This window comes from Chiloscyllium plagiosum, chromosome 8 (assembly GCF_004010195.1).
Source record: "Chiloscyllium plagiosum isolate BGI_BamShark_2017 chromosome 8, ASM401019v2, whole genome shotgun sequence".
In the NCBI taxonomy this organism is placed as follows: Eukaryota; Metazoa; Chordata; class Chondrichthyes; order Orectolobiformes; family Hemiscylliidae; genus Chiloscyllium; species Chiloscyllium plagiosum.
This window is the reverse complement of record NC_057717.1, coordinates 41,666,669-41,678,630: the sequence shown is the minus strand read 5'-3', so window position 1 is coordinate 41,678,630 and position 11,962 is coordinate 41,666,669. Positions and strand designations below refer to the sequence as shown.

Sequence of the window (11,962 nt, the reverse complement as noted above, 5' to 3'; positions counted from 1 at the left end):
TTTTAAAGTCAATGCATTGAAAACTCGTTTTTTTTCATTTCTCACACTTGCGGGTTTCTGCCTTAAGTTGTTTTTCAGACTGTTACAAATGGATGTTATGTTTTCAATCAAGCAGAGAAAAATATGTCGTATAAGTTTAACAAATGCAGAAATGATTCATGAGAAACAAAAGAACTTCACAAATATTGGTAGTGAAAGTAATCCAGAGAGTCAATCTCCTCACCAGAAAGAAAACACCAATTGGACCCGTTCAAAAACAGCTCGAGGGAACATTTTGTCAATTCCATCATAAACTGACGGTCAGTACGAGTTTTAAATGCAATTATACCAACTGCGATCTGAAGCAGACCTCAGGCTGCCTCTTACAAAACTATAAAAGAGGAAATGTACCATTTAAACTAGCAAACTGGTGACACAATGGGGCAATGTTTTGGGCATGTCATATGTACTGCTAACACTTCCATCAATTAAATGCTCGGACAAAATGTTAGTTTTAATATATCTGACAGCTCAGGAAATCACTGCTAATTGGTATGTCAACTATGGCATTCATTCTAAACATGATCAGTACTAAATGGCTCTTTTAAATGAAAACTGAGATCTGGAGTAAAGAACAGAGAATAGGTGTACTGGTCTACATCATTGTGATACTACAGTGCGTCACAGTGTTGTGCACAGCGACATCCTCATACAATAACCACTGACAAGTGTTAATCTCAAATTGGTGATTTCTACCATGGCAGGAGCGAGAAATAATGTGAGATGCAATTTAAACGCAATCTGGTAGTGCTAGTTTGTACAAATGTATAATTTGTTTCTACCTTCTTCGTGTTGATTGTCAAGTTAAATGCAGACCAAACCTGGAAAAGTATTCCAAGCTTTCAAAATACGATGAATAGTAAAACCTGAAATAATGCACCAAATCATTTTTAGAGGAGTCTGAATCACTGCTTTCTAGAAAGTGAAGAAATTCTCTGCATTTTACAGTTTACGGTCAGTCATAGTATTTGACACAACGTGTCTCACAGTGATATAACTTTGGCTACTGGGGCCAAGGGACCACGGTGACAGTGACTTCAGGTAAGAACTTTGAACTTTCTTAGTGACTTTTTAAAAACTTTCTCTTCATGTGACTAATTTCTGAATTAAATGAAACTCAGATTCTGTGTTGAGTTTGGTTTGGCTCTCCTGCACAGTAAAAGATGGCGGTGTCTTCGATCTTCAGGTTCTCCATGTCCAACGCGAAAATTTTGTTTGAAGTGTCTTTGGACGCAGTAAATCGACCCTTAATCGCTGGTGCATAGTTACTGCTGGATGAACTATAGTAGTACAGCAGCCACTCCAGACCCTGTCCGGGAACCTGTCGGACCCTGTGCATGGCGTAGCTGCTAAGATCGAACCCGCTGGATTTACAGGTCAGTTTCAGGCTGCCTGCGGGACGGCCAGTCTCTGCCTCTGGCTGGGTCAAAACAACCCCCGACTGGACACCTTTAAAAAGAAAACAAATAAACCATGAGCATTAATGCTGATGAAATGATGGCTGAGTCTTTTACATTCCTGCCGTAGACTAATATTGAGACAGTCACAAAGAGAGACTTGAACAACAAACACTCACATGATAAGAAAGTCAGCAACAAACTGAGAAAAAGTGTCGACACAATCATTCTGTTAACTTGTGGGAAGCCGTTCTGTCAAGATCTTTCTAAACAGAGCCGACCCAGGAGAGTTGAATTTCGGTCCAGTGCCCCGGATTTATATGGCCATTGGAAGGGGCAGGCTTACAGCTTCCACATGTTGGTTTCCTGCTGGAGGCTCAGACTGGATCCTGGTATCAGTTTGCACAGCCCGAACACATGGGATCATGTCTTTCCATGAGGTTCTGCTTAAACATGGACACATACACATCTTGGGATATTTGTTTTGCTGAATAGCTTCTTTTGAAGTAAATTTGAGTAGCTTTAGGTCTGTTTCACATGGTCGTTGCATGTATTTTGTTTAAAAAAAAAACAAATTCAACTGGAAGTTAACTCCCTTTATTTCTACATTCATTCATAAGCAGATAAAACTAAAATTAAAGTTCAAACATATTACTAGCTAATAAAACAGTTGAGCTTTTCTTCCCTGGATACTGCAAGTCTCTGTCGCACTACAAAATAACATGTAATTCATACTAAACATTTCAAAATTCAATTTAGGCAACTGAATACAGAGCATGTCCAAAGTGATTATATTAAGAATATTCAATTAGAAGTTAACTCCCTTTAATCCCACATTCCACCACAAGCAGATAAAGCTAAAAAGAACTTCAATAATATTATTAGCCAACAAAATGAATGACTTTATTTTTGCTGTCACTCAAAGTCTCTCTCACATTACAAAATAACATACCATTTCTAATCTGCGTTTCTAAATTCAGTTTCGGCAACCTAATATGGAGCATGTCTAAAGTGATTATGTTCAGAATGTGAGTGTATGTCACTAAGCAGTTTGGACCCGGAGATTAGAAGCACCTCCTTACATTGCAGAATGTCTCTCCCTGCATCTTTTTTTCCCAAATTGCTCCGACACTAAAATGCACAGTAAAGGAAAGCTGTGTGCCTGAGAAACAAAATGTGAGTCCGCAGTGACACATAACACCTAAGTAAACTTTTGAAAGAGCATCTAATGAACTAGAACAAGACAGTCCCGAAGTTTTTTTTAAATCCTCAACGTCTAAACCATTGCATGTAACAGTCTGGGTACATCAGGAATATTTGGTTAAATTAGAGAGTATTACAGTAATAATTACCACGAATGTAGGTTATAAACAGTACATTTCTCTGCTCACTGATAGCTCTGACAGGGCAGTTAACTCATAAAAATCAGCAAAAATTCGCTGTTACACTACACCAGTGTTAACCATGTATAAAGGGCCCACTCAGTTTTAATGAGATACATGAATCAGAGAATGGTGTAACAAGTGATGTGAGTTTGAACCAATTCAATTTTGTTAATTTACTTTGAGATGATAACAAATGTTACTGCAATGTGGGATTTTGGATCCATTAACTTCATATTCAGGAGCTTTAAAGATACTCAATAAAAAAAACTGAACTAACCAGAACGTCACTGCATTCAATGTCCTGTTTTCTGATAGTCATACAGTGAATGCTGTATTCAGTGACTTTCCTTTTAAAGGGAGAAATGCCAAGTGAAATGTATCCATTGTGAGTAAATGGGAAAATATAGTTTGTTTGGTAGGACTTTATTTTAGTTGATTCATTTTCCGTTTAATCGGCCGGATACAATAGTTGGCAGCAATTAAGCTGACTGCAGAAAAGGTCCTTGAGTTCCCAGTTTCATTTACTGGAAGCAGGTGGAGTTTCTGTAGTGGATCAGAGATATTTTGTCTCACTGTTGACCAGTTGGTGGAAAGTCAACTGCAAACTATAACCACCACCTCCGAAGAAACAAATCGACTCAGCAACAATGTTGGAGAAAAGTTTATTTTCAGTTGTGTAACTTGGAGAACTAGTCACTCCTCTCATTGAAGGAAATATTCGCAGAGTCTCAGACACAACCTTAACATCAACAGTTCATTCAAGGATCACTACAACACTGTTTAATATTGAGAAAAATTGATAAATAGTCAGAGAGTCATGTAGTGATACAGCATGGAAACAGACCCCTTGGTCCAACCAGTCCATGCCAGTCCTAATCCCAAACTAAATGAATCCCACCTGTCTGTACTTGGCCCATATCCTTCCAAACATTTGATATTCATTTACTGATCCAAATGTCTTCTAAAGGTTGTAAGTATCCACCACCCAATCATCCCACACACAAACCATTCTCTGTGTAAAAGGTTGTCTTTGATATATTTTTTAAATTTTTTCTCCTCTCATTGGAAAAACATGTTCCCTATTGATGAAATCCCCCACCATAGGGGAAATACACCAATGTCTGGGTCAAAAATTGAAAACAATCCCAGCTCCAAACATTTACAAAATATCACTGTGGATCTTCCTCGAATCCAAAAAAGATTGTCCCCTTTGATCAATGATTTGTAAAATTTACTCGCGTATCTACTGTGATAGACGTTTTCAAACAACTTCTTAAGTGCAAATGGTTCACATCAATCGGATTAAAGTAACATTTCGTGCGCTACCCCCCACACACACAAAAAAACAAGTTTGTTGACACGAATTGCTCTGAGGAAGTCTACAATGGATTCTTTTATCAAACAAAATCATTTCCAATGTTGTGAGCGCTCGTCTATCTTCTGTGCAATGGTCTGAATTTTAAGTTGTGTCTGACTGCAGATGAAACTGGCTGAAGTGGGTAAAAGTACAGTTTGTGCCTTTCACATTGTTAATGTATATTGCTGACTGTAGTTGAATAAAGTGATGTTGTCCCAGGCATCGTCTGGCACCATTAATTAGACCATTAATTTCCACATCACTAGCCGTAGGGTCAGGTGGACTTTATTGATATGTGATATTTTTGAAACGAAAGCTTCGTACATTTCCAGTATGAATCATGTCATTTAGAGCCATTCACCTTTCCACTCATGGCTTTATAAACTTATATGAGGTCACCCCCCTCCCCGAACTCTCACCCTCCAGTGAAACAAGTTCCAATCTATCTGGATTTCCAACATGATTCTGTTCCCTCACATTCTGCTGTGAAAGATCGTCCTGCCACCCCAGGTCCACAAAGAGCGTCCCTTGTTACTAGTTCAAAGAAATGAAAGGAACTTCTCCCACCATATTGTTCAATTTTAGTTGGTTTCAAACACCAAAAAAAAAAAAATGTTCATGTCATTGCTGATTTATGGGAGAATTCCGTGTACACAGTATCTGCTGAAATACCTGCAGTACCATCCTGAATATGGTTCGCAGGTTCATCTGTTGCTCACAAACGCAACCAGACATCAGGGAATAGCGAACATCGCCCACCCCCACCCCTCCACCCTTCCCCTCTGTACTTTGCGCTTTGTGAAATTCGTGTTGTCAATAATCAGTTAAAAGAAAGATTTTTTTAAACTTTCTTAATTCATGTTGCTGATCTTGGCTGAATAAAGGTATGTTGCTGTCAGCATTTCTGGGGAGCATGTCTGCATTTTTTTCATGTCAGTTTACAATGATATTAAGTCAAGAATAGTCAAAATATCCTGAGGAACAAGGTTTAGAAATGGGCCTATTAGCTCCTCCGGGCTGTACCAACTGTTTGAATATTGATACAGTTCTTCCCCTACTTTTTTCCCATAAGCCAGGATTTACAGCATTGGAGATCATATCTATGTTGATATTGGATTAGACCCTACACAATGTTCCTGAATGTTTCCAGTGCTCTCACGGTTATGGACAACATGCTATAAAGTGATACAGGTGCGATGGGTGAAGTGATCTCGCTCTGTCGTAAAAACCTCCTACTACTCGAAATTCATCTTTCCTACTTTGTCTCCAGGATGTTGCCTGGAATGGAGAATAGGTTGTACGAGGATAGGTTGAGAGTGCTAGGCCTTTTCTCATTGGAAAGGCGAAGAAACAGGGGTGACTTGATAGAGGTTTATAAGATGATCAGGGGAATAGATAGACAGAGACTTTTTCCCCGGTACAACAGAGTGTTACAAGGGGACATAAATTTAAGGTGGAGGGTGGAAGGTAGAGGGGAGATGTCAGGGGTAGGTTCTTTACCCAGAGAGTGGTGGGGGCATGGAATGCGCTGCCTGTGGGAGTGGCAGAGTCAGAATCATTGGTGACCTTTAAGTGGCAATTGGATAGGTACATGGATAGGTGCTTAAGCTAGGACAAATGTTCGGCACAACATCGACGGCCGAAGGGCCTGTTCTGTGCAGTATTGTTCTATGTTCTATGTCTCATTCAGAGGCTCCACTTCACATGATTCATACCGGAAATATTCCAAGCATTCGTTTCAATGAGATCAATACACCCCACCTGATAGTCTGGCTAGTGATGTGGAAATTAATGGTCTAATTAATGGTGCCAGACGATGCCTGGGACAACATCACTTTATTCAACTAAAGTCAGCAATATACATTAACAACGTGAAAGGCACAAACTGTACTTTTATCCAGATCAGCCAGTTTCATCTGCAGTCAGACACAAAATTCAGACCATTGCACAGAAGATAGACAAGCCCTCACAACATTGGAAATGATTTTGTTTGATAAAACAGTCCATCATAGACTTGCTGAGAGCAACTCGTGAATATTGCTTGATTTCTTTTGGTATGGGGTAACACATGAAATGTTACTGTATTCCGACTGATGTGAACCATTTGCACTTCAAGTTATTTGAAAACGTCCTTCACAACAGATATGTTAGTAAATTTTAGAAATCATTGATCAAAGGGACAATTTTTTGGATTCCAGGAAGATCCATCGTGATATTTTGTAAATGTTTCGAGCTGTGATTGCTTTAAATTTTTAACTAAGACATTGGCATACAGTGCACAACTTCACAATTTGCTGTAACATGAAACTCGCAACCACTGTGAACCTGGAAGGCGATGGTTCAGAATTTAACAAGGACCTAGCAATGTTCGTGGAATGGACCAACGAATGATTCATGAAATTTAACAAAGGCATTTCTGAAATGATTAATTTAGCTAGGAAGAATGTCGAGACACAAATTCACATCTCTGTTTGCATTTCAATGTACTATAAATTACTTTTCTATTATATCCTAAGATGCATGTGCCTTTGTTCATATTTAATACGCTCTATCTTGTTCCGGTGTTAAGATAGTTTCTTTATTTATTTCACTCAAGACTGTATGCTGTATTTTTGCCTCAGTATTGACCAAACTCGGTTTGGTGCCAGTTTCTCTCACTTGAGCTGCTTTTTCAGGAAGTGAATCTCTCCACCTGTTATGTCAAAATAATCTGTTCGTGCTTAGATCAAAATAAATCCTGTTAATAGCATCCCAAATTCAGGCTCGGTTATTTTGTATTTATTCATTGGAAATGAACAGAATATGACCGGACTTTTCTTGGTGGAGTGGGAGAGGGAGTTAAGTGGTCAGCCACGGGGCCGTGGGGTTGGTTGGCACGGGTGTCCCAGAGATGTTCTCTGAAATGATCCGCAAGTTCGTGTCCTGTCTCCCTGATGTATAGAAGACCACAGCAGGTGGAACAGACACAGTGGATGACATTTGTGGAAGTATAGACAAATTTCTCTGGGATGTGGTGGGATCGTTTGGGGCCTTGTCGGAGGTGAGGGGGGAGGTGTGGGCTGATGGAGGGGCATGGACCTGACGAGGGAGTCGTGGAGGGAATGGTGTCTCCCCAATGCAGATAGGGGTAGGGAGGGAAATATACCCCGAGTGATGGGGTCTGTTTACAGGTGGTGGAAGCAGCGGAGGATGATATGATGTATGCGAGGTTGGTGCGGTGGAAGATGAGGGCCAGGAGGGCTCCCTGTTGCGATTGGAGGGATGGGGTTCAAGGGCATCGTCGACCACATGGGAGGGGAAATTGCAGTCTTTGAAAAAGGAGGTCATCTGGGAACAGGTCCTCCTGGGAGCAGGTGCAGTGTAGGCAGAGGAAATGACAATAAGGGATGGCATTTTTACAGGAGGTCGGGTGGGAGGAGTGTAGCCCAGGTAGCTGTGGCAGTCAGTGGGCTTGTATTAAATGTTTAGTCGGTCACTGGAGATAGAGGTGGAGAGGTCTAGGAAAGGGAGGGAGGTGTCCGAGATGGTCCCTGTGAAGTTTAGGACAGTGTGGAAGGCTTTAGTAAAGTTGATTAACTGTTCAACCTCCTAGTGGTAGCATGAGGTGGCGTTGATACAGTCATCAATGTAGCGGTGGTAAAGGTGGGCAATGATACCGGTGTAGCTGTGGAAGATTGACTGTTCCACATATCTGACGAAGAGGCAGGTATAGCTGGGTTTCCATGGCTATTCCTTTGGTTTGGAGGAAGTGGGAGGATTGAAAGGAAATGTAGTTGAGGTTGAGCATGTACTGCTTGGGTTGGCGTGACAGGAAAAAACGGAGGGCTTAGAGGCCGACATCATGGCGTTTGGATGTGTACAGGGCCTGGACATTCTGTTAATTCTGGGGCTTATCAATCGCTTGCAGTTATTGTGGAACTGCAAGGGCAATGGCTGAGAACTCGGAGAAACCAATGTTTAAGTCTTCTGCTTGAAGCAAATTTTGACCAGAACATTTAAACACCACAAAGCTCACTGCAGGAAATGCCAGGGCTGCAACTTTTAATAATATTTGAAACTTTGTTAAAAATAGGGATTTTTAGTCATAGTTTCTGAAATAATCAGGAAAATAATTAACCGTTAGAACAAGCTCTTTCAAAGAGAGAGGATTTGCAAAGTTTGAAACCATACAGTGCTGTGCTTTATTTGAATTCAATGTCGGTCAGAGTTAGATACAGCCGAGGTGATCTCTCCATATATTGATTCTGTTAATCTGACACACCAACATACCTGTCTGTACAAAACTGTATTATTTGTTTAGTTGATCAAAATCTAGGAAATAGATCAAACAGAATGTATTCGGCTGGGAAGGTGATGGATACAGAAGACAGAATCAAAAACTGGGAAGATTAATCTGAAAAGAGAGTACAAGATCAAAGACATGACAAGGTGCATGTCGTTATGTCCCAGACGTTAGTGAATCGAATGAGCTTGTTAGATGGTCGAGAGACTCGTCCAATGATGTCCTGGAATCAGACCGTGAAACAGCGATCGAAAGGTCGATTTGCAAATGTCACTTCAATGTGATCGCTTCACACTCTGTGTCCTGATATAGGCTACATTGGCAGATGTTTCCGCCAGATTGCATCCCCTGGGTTTATTTTCTGATCAGAAGTGAGATGTGTGGCTTGCTGCTGGCACATGGAAACAGGAAGTTGTGTGCCAGCTGAGAATGATACATCAGGCGCTACTTTCCGTATTAATCAGCACAAAGTCTTCCTGCCTCTGAGGGTGAACACACACTGACAGTGTTAAGAACAAACAGGTTGTTGTTGGTCTCAACATTGTATTCAATTCCATTCCCATTTCCCAGAATGAAACAGAAGAGTCACAAGATTATTTCAGCTAGAGTAAATTATCTGTCAGAGAGATAAGAGAAGTAATCATCGGGTGAAAGGAGCTAAATGACAATGTGTAGTTTCACTCATAAACCTATGTTTAAAAGTAGAAAGTTTGAGGGAAGTTAATAAGTAAATCTAAGAGACAGCATTCATTAAAAGTTGGAATTGTAAGGTTTAAGCAATAAAATGCAGCATGGCTTTGGTGGAAGTGATATCATATCGGAAGTGGTTGATTCTGTTTTCCGGAGAGGCAATGAGATGTAACATCGGGTGCAAAAAGTGGATGTAATGCTTCTTGACTTCAATCAGGTTTTTGACTAGATCTTGCACCTTTAATATGGTAAGGGTTCGTGGTATCTGGTGCCGTTTGGCAAATGCATCGAAGGTTTATTTGTTGGCAGAAGGTAATGGTCAAAGGTAGTCATTGTGAAGACATCTTGTGTTCAGTGGCTTACTATATGACTTGGTGCTGGATCCTTTGCTGTTTGCAGCGTATATGAACGATCTAGTCAAGAATGTAGCAATTTTGATCAGTAAGTTCAAAGATGTGGAGAAAAATGTTTGGTTTTGCAATTAGTGAGGAGGAAGGCCAGCGTGACATCGATGGCCTTGCCTGTCGGAGAGAAGATTTGAAACTAGAACATTATATCCTAAAGTCTGTGAAGTAAAGTATTTTCGAGACTAACAATTTAAGCGAATATACGATGCATTGTTGGAATCTACACAATACAAAGGATAAACAATCTTCTGTTGTGAATATCCACATTATGGAGTGGGGGTTGGAGTTATAGTCTGGAGAAATTGTGCCTAGAACATCCATTCAGGAAACAGGGGTCTGAGCCCACAGTGCTGCCACATCAAGTCATGAATTAAAGTTGATAATTAAACAACTCATTGAAGGAATAAGCTCCACAGATATTTCCTTGCTCTGCTTTGGAGAGCACAACACATCAGCACAAAAGTTAAGGCTGAAGCATTCACAGCAATCTTCAGCCTGAAGTGCCAATTGTGTGATCCATCTCGGCATCTTTCATAGATCACCAACATCACAGATACCAGTCAGCAGGGAATTAGCCTCTCTCCATGTGAAATCAAGACACCGTTGGGGGGAGGGGGGGGTGGGGAGAGGGGGGCAGGGGTTACTGCAAATGCGATGGAGCCTGACAAAATTCTGGCAATAATACTGATGACTTGTGCTAGCCAAGCAATCCCGGTACAGCTAAAACACTGGCATGGACAATGTGGAAAATAGGCCAGGCACGTCCTGTGCACAGAAAATAGGTCAAGCCACCCTGGCGAATTACTGCCCCAACAGTCCATGCTCAATCATGAGTTAGATGTAGGAAGGTGCTATCAAGCAGCACTAGCTCAGCAATAACCTGCGTAAATGTGGGTTACACAAGGCCTACTCAGCTCATGTCTGAATTACAGACTTGATTTAAACATGGACAAAGAACTGATTTCCAGAAATGAGGGGAGAGTGACAGCCCTTGACATTAACGTCACATTCGACAGACTGTGATATTATGGAGCCTAGCAAAACTGGATTCAATGGGTATCAGGTGACAACCTCCCTGCTGCCTGCAGTCATACCTCACACATTGAAAGATGGCTCTGCTTGTTAGAGGGCAGTCGTCTCAGCCAAAGCAAATCTATGTTGGAGTTCCTGAAGAAAGTGTCCTTGGCACAATCGTGTTCAGCTACTTCAGCAATGACCTTCCCCCCAACAGAAGGTCAGAAGTGAAATCTGCATTAATCTAGCACTTTTTTGTGACTCCTCAGTCCACATTCAAACACAACAAAATCTGGACAATTTCCAGACTTGAGCTGACAAGTGGCACATAGCATTCACACCACAAAGCTGCGAGACAATGACCATTGACAATAAGAGACAACCTAACCAAAACCCCTTGACATTCAATAGTGTTACCTTCACTGAATCCCTCACCATCAACACCCTGGGTTTTATTGTTCATTAGAAATTGAGCTGGACACTCCATATAAATACAATGGTTGTCTGAGCAGGCCAGAGGCTAGGAATACTGCAGCGAGTAACTCACCCTCCTGACTCGCAAAGCCAATTGACTGTCTAAGAGACAGAGGTCAGGAGACTAATAGCACAGCTCGCCCCTTGACTGGATAGGAGCAGCTTCAACTGCACTCAAGAAGCTTGGCATTGTCCAGGACAAAGCATCCCACTTGATCAGTAGCACATCCACAAGCGTCCATTGCCTCCAAATCTGATTCTTAGTACCTGTCATATGCACTATCTAAAATACTACACTGCAGTAACTTAGCCACTTCCTTAGACAGTACCTTCCCACTACCACTTGCATCTCGAAGGACAGGAGCAGCAGATACATGGGAACAGCACCACTGTAAGCTCCTCTCTAAAACACATGGCATCCTGACATGGAAATATCCACCGATCCTTTACTGTAATTGGGTCAAAGTCTGGAATTCCCTTCCTCAGGCCATTTTGGAACATGTTATTTCACAAAGGCAGCCTACTGCCATCTGCTGAAGGACAACTACGGACAACTAAAAGCAACCACCATGTTCCATGAGTCAATAAAAAATCATTGAAGCTAACATGACAGTTTGATAAAGTGGTTGAGGAGGCATTATGAGTATGTAATAAGCAATCAAAAGGTTTGGAGTAAAGTTCCAGAATCAGTCCCTACCATAGTAGCTTCAATTAATAAAAGAGAATGAAATGAAAATGCTGGAATAATGAACGATATTCACAGACCTACCAAAGCTTTGAAGTATGTTACATGGTTCAGTATTGTCCTTCAGAGGAGGACATCTGACCTTCCTACCTGGCCTGCCCTACCCGTTCAACAATAAGGTGATGGTCCTTTCCTGTGCCGACCTCACTAAGAAACCCATCAGGAGAAAGTG

General features: G+C 41.2%; 1 gene segment (V, D, J or C); it reads right to left on the bottom strand.

The window, feature by feature from the left end:
- Nucleotides 1–1,156: 1,156 nt before the first annotated feature.
- The window catches only part of LOC122552336, a 955,507-nt gene continuing 944,701 nt past the window's right edge, over nt 1,157–11,962 (bottom strand). The window contains 1 exon segment of the V gene segment in view: nt 1,157–1,488. Coding sequence covers nt 1,157–1,488 — 332 coding nt within the window.